Consider the following 10,595-nt stretch of genomic DNA (forward strand, 5'->3'; position numbering starts at 1 on the left):
AAGTTGTGGGCCCAATAATAACTTTTTAGAATTATATAATTAAAATAAAAATTATAAAAATTATTTTAAGATGATGTGGCTAGTAGGACCCATAAAGAACCCAAAAATGGGTTGCACCATTGGAGATGCTCTAACTTGTTTTGGATCCAACCTGGACACTAGTACAGTTCTATGATGTGATATTTGGCCATACAATACTCATGCTGAATCACATTCTTTGATTGTGCATGGCTAAAGGGATAACCCGTGTGGGTCCCACCTTTCAACTCTGTTTCTTTTTTCCAAACCTAACAACCAATCAAAACAAGCCATGTGTCTTATATAACAAAACTTTTTTGTATTAAAATAGAATATGAAAAATCTTATATAACAAAACTTCTTTTACATGTAGTATAAGCAAAAGCAACTAGGAAAACAAGGTTTGTCTTTGTTCCTTTCCCTCCTCAAACTGCTTAAATACCTTATCTTTTTCCTACAATACTACATACCTCTAATAAGTAATATCTGTACCACTTTTTAATATTTCCTATTTGTACTAATGCACTTGTATTGAAAGTAGTGTTTGGAATTTGATAGCAAGAAGAACAATATATGGAGATGGATCACAAAAAAAGTGTTAAAGGAAAAGTGGTTTTACTGAAGAAGAGCTTGTTGGATTTTCATGATATCAAAGCCAATGTTCTTGATCGTATTCATGAGTTTTTAGGCAAAGGTGTCTCTATTCAGCTCATTAGTGCTACTACTCCTGATCCAGGTTTTCTCACTCTCCTAACTTCATTTCACCATAGGTTATTACATAGTATTATGTATGTGTCAGTGTGAAACCGACACTAACACTTATGATAACGTTTAATTTTTTTTTTTAATTATTATCTTGTATTGACAATGTTAGTATCTTTATTATGTGTTTCTGGTGGCCGTGTTTCATAAGAAAAATAATAGTAATAATCAATATTTTTGGGTGTGCTGTTATTAGCAAAAGGACTGCAAGGAAAACATGGAGAAGTGGCGTACTTGGAGAAATGGATTTCAAGCATTACATCATTGACAAGAGCATCAGACACAGAATTTTCAGTAACATTTGATTGGGATCATGAGAAAATGGGAGTTCCTGGTGCCTTCAAAATCAGAAATAATCACCATAGTCAATTTTACCTGAAGACATTTACCATTGAAGACATTCCAGGACATGGTCCTGTAACTTTTGTTTGCAACTCTTGGGTTTACCCTGCTCAACGTTATACACGTGACCGTCTTTTCTTTGCCAACAAGGTAATTCATTTCTTGATAATGAATAAAGTTATATTATGGTACAATGTCAAACTTATTATTGTTTTTTATTCATGATGTATTAATGTATTATTCACTTTGCAAAAGTAAAGCCTGTTTTGACAGCTAAATTGGGGTCTACCTTTGCCAAAATAAAGTGATAACAGAAAGTTATTATAAAAATAATAAAATATAAATATTTGGAGGATGTGTGGTAAATTGAAATAAATAGCATTGGTAAATAACCACTCTTGAAGAGCCCACTCCACTGTCATGCCATTTGGCCTGTAATTTTTAAGATGATTTAATTTCTTTAATGAATAAGTTAAATTTAAATTTTATAAAATATATTTAATTTAATAAGTCTGACTTAAACTATTAAAAAACTATAAAATTTGATAGGTCAATATGTATATCTATTAGAAAACAAACTAAATAATATATAAAATACTGTATAATCTATTTAAAATAAATAAAATTAATTATTTAAATAGTATGTCTTAAGGTCACAATATATTTCTTAAAAGGCTAAACTAAATAAATAGAAAAATCAATCATAAATAATTGGTCAAATTCAATCTTTAAAAATTTATTATAATTCAAACTCTAACTTTAAATCAATTAATAAAAGTACATGTACATCCAATTGCATGACATATTTGATTAATAAAAGTACATGTACATCCAATTGCATGACATAATTCCAAGACTTTCTTCAAAATTTCTTTAGACATTCTATCATAATAAAAAGTAGGGTCATGCTAACGAGTGCCCCAGGGGCACTGGTTAAGCATTCCTAATAAAGAAAATATGTATATTCAATGCATTGAATATACACAATATTCTTTAAAAAATGTTAATTATCTATGTTTTCATGCATTGATTACATATATTTTAGGTAACAGATTTGTCTTTTTACTTTATTAAATAATGTTCAACTTACCTTTTTAATCTCTTAACCAGTGCCCCTGAGGCACTCGTTAGCATTACCCTAAAAATTAAGTATAAGTCTTATTGACCTATTTAATACTACTTCATCAAAATAAATACTCCCGCCATTTTCTTTTAAAATAATTTTTTTTTTTTAGGTTTATTGTATTTGGACTACATATAGACTAGATATATTATTTATTGAATGAATCTAAAATGTAAATTTTGTTTATAAAAGAGAATGAAGAGAGTATATGGTTTCTATGATCAACAACCTCCTAGACATAAACCAAATTGACTAATAATTTGATTCATTTTCTTAATCTCCTTTTTCATAACTCCATGGCATGAACCTATTTTCTTTTTTGTTTTTTTTTTCTTTCGCACCGGTTCCGACCTACATAATAGATCGACTAATCCGACTCGTGCTACGGAGGCACATGCCCTGACCAAGCATTATTTTTTTGGTATGACATAAATTTCATAATTAAATTAGACGGTAATTAACTGACATTAATGTGAGATCAATGTGCAATGTGATATATATGTCAAGTTAACTTACCAGATCATAACATCTTACAACAAAATTTAACAAAAGAATAATTTTTAATGACATTTTTAATTTCTAGAAGGTATTTGCCAATTTTGAAAATTGAGGGATTATTTTGATCATACTACAATCTCAAAGATTAATTTGTCAATTCACTTCAGTATAATATTATTCTTTTCTTCTAATTGTATCTCTTAACTAATATGCATCATTCTCAAGTCATTATTTTTTATTCTCAAGTCAATAATCTTAAAGAAGCTGGTTTTGTGATTAGGCTTACCTTCCATGTGAAACACCAGAGCCACTGCGCAAGTTGAGAGAAGAAGAACTTGCAGCCCTCCGTGGTAAAGGAGTTGGAAAACTCAATGAGTGGGATAGAGTATATGACTATGCATGTTACAATGACTTAGGAACTCCAGATGATGGTCCAGATTATGCACGTCCCGTTATCGGAGGATCACAGCAGTTTCCTTATCCGCGTCGAGGAAGAACTAGTCGTCCACATACCAAAACAGGTTAGAATTTGGACATAGACACAGACACGGCATTTGTGATTACGTCCAATTTATTTATTTTTTCAAATTATTATCAGTGTAGTGTCTATGTCTGTGCTTTATAGGTAAAGACTCATTGTTGATCTGATTCATTGTGTCATTGTTCCAGATCCTAAAACTGAGTCAAGACTGCATCTCTTGAATCTAAATGTTTATGTACCAAGAGATGAACAGTTTGGCCATGTAAAGTTTTCGGACTTTCTAGCTTATGCACTCAAATCAGTTGCTCAGGTTTTGCTTCCGGAGCTTAAATCTCTCTGTGACAAAACTATTAATGAGTTTGACACTTTTGAAGATGTGCTTGATATTTATGAGGGAAGTTTTAAGCTCCCAAGTGGAGCTTTGCAGAGTAAGATTAGAGAACTTATTCCTTATGAGATTCTTAGGGAACTTGTTAGGAATGATGGTGAGAAATTCCTCAAATTCCCAGTGCCTGATGTGATCAAAGGTAGAACAATTTAATCTAACTTCAATAGGATGTAATCATTGATATTGTTTTTTGCGAGCTAATATTGGATATATTTTGTAGCTAGTAAGACTGCATGGAGGACCGACGAGGAGTTTGCAAGAGAAATGCTTGCCGGAGTTAACCCTGTTATCATCCGTCGTCTCCAAGTAACAGTTTTATAATTTAAAGTATAATTAGGAAACGAAAACAAAAATATTTTTTCAAAAATTGATGTACTTGTGTGCTACATCATGTAGGAATTTCCTCCAGCAAGCAAGCTGGATCCTAGTGTCTATGGAGACCAAAACAGTTCCATCCAAGAAAAGCACATAGCATATAGTTTAGATGGGTTCACAATAGATGAGGTACTAATATTGATCAAAATTCACTTATTCATTGACTATAGTTCTAAGAAATAAGAAATGAAGCAGGGCCGTCTCAAGTTTTCAGATACCGGTGTAGGGTCCTATATTTCTAAAGTTTAATCGTGACAACATTTTTTAGGCTCTTTTAAACCATGGTTCAACCGGGCAAAAATTTGGCCCTTATGCGATAGTCCGCCTTGCACGCCGTTAAAGACGGCCCTGAAATGAAGCCAAATTCATGTTGAATGCTATAATCAATATCTATAACATAAATTGAGTTTCTTTATGTTGCAGGCTATTCAAAGGAATAAACTATATATATTAGACCATCATGATGCTTTAATGCCATACCTAACTAGAATAAACTCTACCAACACTAAGACTTATGCTACCAGAACAGTTCTATTTCTACAAGAAGATGGAACATTGAAGCCACTGGCTATTGAATTAAGCTTACCTCATCCACAAGGTGAACAACATGGAGCTGTGAGTAAAGTTTTCACTCCATCACAAGAAGGAGTAGCTGCCACAATTTGGCAGTTGGCTAAAGCATATGCTGCTGTGAATGACTCAGGATATCATCAACTAGTTAGCCATTGGTTATATACTCATGCAGTGATTGAACCATTTATAATAGCTACAAACAGACAACTGAGTCTTCTTCATCCAGTTCATAAGCTTTTGAAGCCACACTTCAAGGATACAATGCATATAAATGCATTAGCTAGACATACACTTATCAATGCTGGAGGTGTACTAGAGAGAACAGTTTTCCCCGGTAAATACGCCTTGGAAATGTCCGCTGTTGTATATAAAAATTGGGTGTTCACCGAGCAGGCGTTGCCTGCAAATCTACTCAAGAGGTAAGTTCAAAATTATAAACAAAAATTACTTGTATTGACTATTATAGTCCAATTTATCGAAGTAAAATTGTAATTATATCTCACTGAAATTTTCAGAGGGATAGCAGTTCGAGATTCAAATAGTCCTCATGGACTCAAACTTCTGATAGAAGACTATCCTTTTGCTGTCGATGGGTTGGAAATTTGGGATGCAATTGAAACTTGGGTGAGTGAGTATTGTAAGTTCTACTATACATCTGATGACATGGTTGAGAATGACTATGAACTACAACGCTGGTGGAAAGAAGTTCGCAACGAGGGTCATGGTGACTTGAAAGATAAGTCATGGTGGCCACAAATGAAGACAAGAATTGAGCTCATTCAATCATGCACTATTATCATATGGGTGGCTTCTGCTTTTCATGCAGCAGTGAACTTTGGACAGTATCCTTACGCGGGTTACTTACCTAATCGTCCAACGGTTAGTCGCAGGTTCATGCCCGAGCCGGGTACGCCAGAGTATGAAGAACTTGAGTTTGACCCGGAATTAGCATTCTTGAAAACAATCACAGCTCAGTTTCAAACTCTACTTGGTGTGTCATTGATAGAAGTTCTGTCTAGGCATTCGACTGAGGAAGTTTACCTTGGACAGACAGTAGACCCTGACTGGACTTTAGATGCTGAACCATTGGCAGCATTCAAGCGATTTTCGCAGAAGCTGTTGGAGATTGAGAATAATATCATGAAAAGGAACAAGGACCCAAGTTTGAAGAACAGAAACGGGCCTGTGAAATTGCCTTATACCCTTCTGTTTCCCAACACCTCTGATTATTCTAGGGAGGGTGGACTCACTGGAAAGGGAATTCCTAATAGTATATCCATCTGAAAGAACTCTTCTCAGCTTGGTAGTATCCCCTCATTGAATTCTTGTTATTTATTATGTATCAAACTTAGGGGTTTGGATTTGGATGGTGAATAAACTATGCAGTACTGTTACTTCAGATTAAAGATAGGTCTGGACGACTTTGACACATGTGTCTGTCTTTATTATCGGTGTGGATGCGTCAACGTGTGTCTAGTACATGTGTGTCTGTCTTTATTAAGAATAAATTATTTGCTTAGGCCTACCCTGATTATTATTCATGTATTGCTATGATCTTTTTATGCCAAGGTGAAATGTATTGCCATTGAATTCTTAAAAAATCACACATGAATTAAAAACTTAGGAACAAGAAAAATATATTGCTGTATGAAAATATACATTTTTGAACAACTTAAAAAAACTCCCTCTGTCTAAAGAAAATGTCATATTTGAGTATTGTACTGCTCTTAAGAAAATAATGTAAAGAATCGAGATTAAATTCAAAGCATTTAAGTAATGTTTATTATAACCATGTCTAATTTAGTCTTTCCTATAACCAAGACTTAGGTAAGTTCACTTCAAATTGAAGAATAAAAATATCTCATACAATGCCAAAGAATAGGTCAAAACCATTCTATCTAGTTTCATGAGTAAGAGTTGTGAGCCTTTTTGTGAGACATGCAATCAAAATCACACACTCTAGTTGGTCCATGTCATCATATAATCTTATCCACATCCACAGCACTCATCCAAAATTGATCCCTTCCAAATTCTTAACTACTTTGCTAGCTTTTCTTTGTTCCTTGTTGAATATTGATATTTCACAAACCCTATATTCCAAACAACCTTTGTATTCAACCCATCATGGCCATGGCAACTCAAACCTCCCTCTTCACCCCACCTCTCTCTAATCCCAAACCCAATGACTATGTCTCCGTGCCATGGAAACAATCACCCACCTTATCTTTCACCAACCCCAAGCCTCTCAACCTCACAATTTCAAGAAACATTAGAACATCAGCAACTAAGAAAGCAACAAAAACTCAAATACCAGCAAAGGAAGAAGCACCAGCTGGCTTCACCCCACCTGAGCTAGACCCAACCACACCCTCCCCAATCTTCGGTGGCAGCACAGGAGGCCTTTTGCGGAAGGCCCAAGTGGAGGAATTCTATGTTATCACATGGGATTCACCAAAAGAACAAATCTTTGAAATGCCTACTGGTGGTGTAGCCATCATGAGAGAGGGTCCCAATCTTCTCAAACTTGCAAGGAAAGAACAGTGTCTAGCTCTTGGAACTAGGTTAAGATCAAAGTACAAGATCAAGTACCAATTCTATAGAGTGTTTCCAAATGGGGAAGTTCAGTATTTACATCCTAAGGATGGTGTGTACCCTGAGAAAGTGAACCCTGGTCGCCAAGGGGTGGTCAGAACTTTAGGTCAATTGGTAAGAATGCTAGTCCTATTGAGGTCAAGTTTACTGGCAAACAAGCATATGATTTGTGAGCTCAGCATTAACAGACTCTGATATGATGTATTGTACTTTGTTATGATCTAGTTTATGTCAGTTATGTTAAACTATGTAGTGTTTACCTTTGTCTTAATGGTGATTTTGGTTCTTGATTTTATGATTGTTGTGTTAACAAGTATGTTTTGAAATGTTCCTTTTGCTTTCATCAAGCCTGTACTAGAGTAAATGATACAAATATCAAGCTTGTTTAGATTTTAAGTGTAATTGGTTAAGTTCCATATCAACTAACAGTTTAACAAATGATAGATATATAAGAGATGTGATTCATACTCTTCTGGTTTATGTTATGTTATGATTGATGAGACATAATGAAACAGATAGAGTGTAACATAAGGGAGAATGACATATAGTTCCCATCCTGGATATCTTTCAAGGATCTTACAATTAGGTGTTTGAATTGAAAATCTAAGCATAAAACTAAAATTGGTTCTTTGGAACTACAAATACAATGTTATTCAAAACACTTTGTAGTTTCTTATGACAACTTCTTACTATATTATAAAAAGTTGAATACCTTCAATTAAGCATTTCATTTATTATATTTAATTATTTATTTAATAGTTTAAATTTTAAAAGTTTTCAATTCACTATGACTAATTCTATTCAATTTTTTAAAATTGGAAAATTAAAATTCCACTTTTTTATTTCTAATCTAATACTAATAAAGTAAGGATAATGCTAAGTAAAAATTAAAGGTAAACATTTTATTTTAAAAATTGTATTTTGACTTAATTAAAATATTAATAAATATTAATATAATTTTTTTTTGATAAATTTGTTAATTTAAAGTTTTAAACCCTTAGAGCACATTTAACATAATTTAATAAATAATAATAATAATGAACTTGAAGATAGATGAGTAGAAGAGACTTAAAAATTCTTTAAGATTATTTTAAGATATTATTAATGGTTGAAAAGTTAATTTTGAAATGACAAAAGACTTATAAAAAAAGAAAAGAAAAGAGTGCTAATAAAAAAAAGAGATTTTAGGTTTTCATTATTATAACGATAAAAGTATACAGAATAATGATACAATATAGTATCTATGTAATAGAAAAAGACTAAACTATCTTGTATATAATATTATTATCTAATATCTCTCCTTAAATTTATGATGCATTAACATGAAACGTCGAGAGTTTGTCAATCAAGAAACAAAAACGTTTAATAGAATTTGTTTTGTTTAAGAACCAGAAATCAATGTTTCAACTTTACTAAGGAACCCTAAATGATGAGAGGTTAACAAGTGTTGATTTTGGACAGTGACTTCGATCTTCTTTACGGCGGTGCGAGATGGACCTGCATGATTAGCACTCCAACACTCAAGTCAGTTCAAGATTCAAGATGAGTAAAGTGAAATTAGAGATTAGAGATTGTGTACCTTCTCATCATGTGTGAACTATTTTTATATTCTGGGTCGAATAGAGTGGCTTGGAGATGGATTGGGCCTTAGTCAATTAGGTATTTGGCCGGTCCATAACAGTTTCTCCAAGGTTTTGTCAGCCACTGAAGGAGCCGGAGAAAGTCTTAAGTTGCATTGATCAGCCTCCATGTCATAGTCCGGGATGGAATAGAATTGAATCGCTTGGGATTAGTTTTGAAAAAGTCATGGGAATAGGTGCATTTAATACGGTACCATCACATAGATGCTTCGTCACTCACTTCTGACACATGCGATGACATGATACGATATGGTGTGGCGCAACTCAAAGAGGCTTAAGTACACTTTAGTTTGGCGTGTTTCCATGAGTGGAATTCTAGTCGTTGATATTGTAATCTCTGTTTATAAATAGAATAAGTTGAATATTTGAAAGTTTTCGCAACTTTTTAGCTTTTAGCTTTAAGCTTTAAGTTGTTTTTTTAGGGAAAACGTCTCTGTTTCTTCCTCTTGAGAATATCATTAGAGGCGATTTAGAGCTTTTCTCAAAGCTTCGCCCTTTTTCAGTCTTCTTGCTTCCTCAACCTTCTTTAATAAATGGCCTTTCTCATTCATGCTTTTCAGCATCTCCTATTTTATCTCGGCAAAATGAGCGATAAATAATGTTGACTCCGTGAGGGATTCTAAAGTGGAAATCTCATATGTGTCATCCCATACTTCTCTTCGTCCGTCTTTTAGTAGCGATCGCGTAGGACAAACGGTTATAATCATATTTGACGATTCTAGGTCAAAAGGGATGTTGGAGACTTTCTTGGAAGGAGATACTTCTTCTTCCGGATCATTAGATTCCCTTATTTCAAATGTCAACGGGAGAATCAATCACACCGAGGTACTTATGCCCCCCTGTGTTGTCTGAAAAGGGCATACAAGTTAATTTGCAAAGGAGGGACCTTATTAAAGATCATTCGGACTCGCGTGCATATCCTAGGTTATGAGCCTGGCCATGCTAAGGTGTTGGAACATTTAATTCTTCAATGTTAGTCAAGAGCGTCGATGTACGATCGGGTAGATGCAACGATAGCAGAAACTTTTTCGGCTCTGAGCACTGAGGCCACCTTGAAAGATGTTGAAATCGTGGTTGGTGATACTTCAAAGTGGTTGGCCCTCCTGGTTCCTGGAGATATGAGGATATGCAATTATTTTGATGACTGCATGGTCTCGTTTTACAAGTTCTTGTAAACAAGAGTAGAACTTCGATTGCCTTTCTCTGAATTTCAGGTAGTAACCCTAAAACATTTAAAAGTTGCTCCTTCTCAGATTCACCTGGGGTCATGGGCATATATAAAGGTATTTCAACTATGTTCTGAGCATAAATCTAGAAGCCCTCTCTATTTATTCTTTGACCTTTTCCATCTGAGGCGTACCTCCATAATTAACTTTCGCAATCATGGGCTCATTTACTTCCATCTGGTTCGCCAGTGGTTCGACCCATTTATTCTAGATTGGGCAAATTTCCTTAGATATTTTTCATTGGTGAAGATCCTCACTATGTTTTCTGTTACCTTCTTGCTGGTCATTCTCTCCCTTGTCAGGATTTGCACCTAAAATATTGGCCCAAGCTTCATTTTAACTAGTTTGCTTTCTCCTAGTGTACCTAGATGGATTCTCTTTCTCCGGGCAAGGTGACAGTGAAGGAGAAAATATAATCCTAGTTTCAAGGGTTTGACGATGAGGCAGGATCGGATTTTCCCGGACCCTTAATGATTGTTGGGAAGTGCCGATGCTCTTTAATAAGCCCGACAAGTTTTTCCTTTCGAACAGGGATTCTGAGCAGTAGTTGGAAATTGTTATCGATCGGTCTCCTTGT

General features: G+C 34.4%; 1 protein-coding gene and 1 pseudogene across 2 annotated transcripts; both read left to right on the top strand.

Moving 5' to 3' along the window:
• Positions 1-400: 400 nt before the first annotated feature.
• Positions 401-6,085, top strand: LOC131643460 (linoleate 9S-lipoxygenase 5). 2 transcript variants are annotated; one of them, XM_058913679.1, is made up of 9 exons: positions 401-419; positions 560-754; positions 977-1,272; positions 3,024-3,264; positions 3,413-3,751; positions 3,833-3,918; positions 4,009-4,116; positions 4,411-4,979; positions 5,076-6,085. In XM_058913679.1, the coding sequence occupies exons 2-9, from the start codon at positions 592-594 to the stop codon at positions 5,842-5,844; spliced, it is 2,571 nt and encodes an 856-aa protein (XP_058769662.1). In that variant the 5' UTR covers positions 401-419; positions 560-591; the 3' UTR covers positions 5,845-6,085. The 2 variants fall into 2 exon arrangements, with proteins under 2 accessions (XP_058769662.1, XP_058769661.1); XM_058913678.1 differs by lacking the exon at positions 401-419 and having other exon boundaries at positions 433-754.
• Positions 6,086-6,597: 512 nt separating this feature from the next.
• On the top strand, positions 6,598-7,447 carry LOC131611597 (photosystem I reaction center subunit II, chloroplastic-like; annotated as a pseudogene).
• The last annotated feature ends 3,148 nt before the right edge of the window (positions 7,448-10,595 follow it).

Source organism: Vicia villosa, linkage group LG1 (assembly GCF_029867415.1).
Source record: "Vicia villosa cultivar HV-30 ecotype Madison, WI linkage group LG1, Vvil1.0, whole genome shotgun sequence".
NCBI lineage: Eukaryota > Viridiplantae > Streptophyta > Magnoliopsida > Fabales > Fabaceae > Vicia > Vicia villosa.

Bases quoted from the DNA above. Each gene is read 5' to 3' on its own strand.
- LOC131643460 (XM_058913679.1), top strand. From the start codon at position 592: ATGGAGATGGATCACAAAAAAAGTGTTAAAGGAAAAGTGGTTTTACTG. The intron at 4,117-4,410 runs GTACTAATATTG...TTTATGTTGCAG, and splicing joins ATGGGTTCACAATAGATGAG to GCTATTCAAAGGAATAAACT. The intron at 4,980-5,075 runs GTAAGTTCAAAA...TGAAATTTTCAG, and splicing joins CCTGCAAATCTACTCAAGAG to AGGGATAGCAGTTCGAGATT.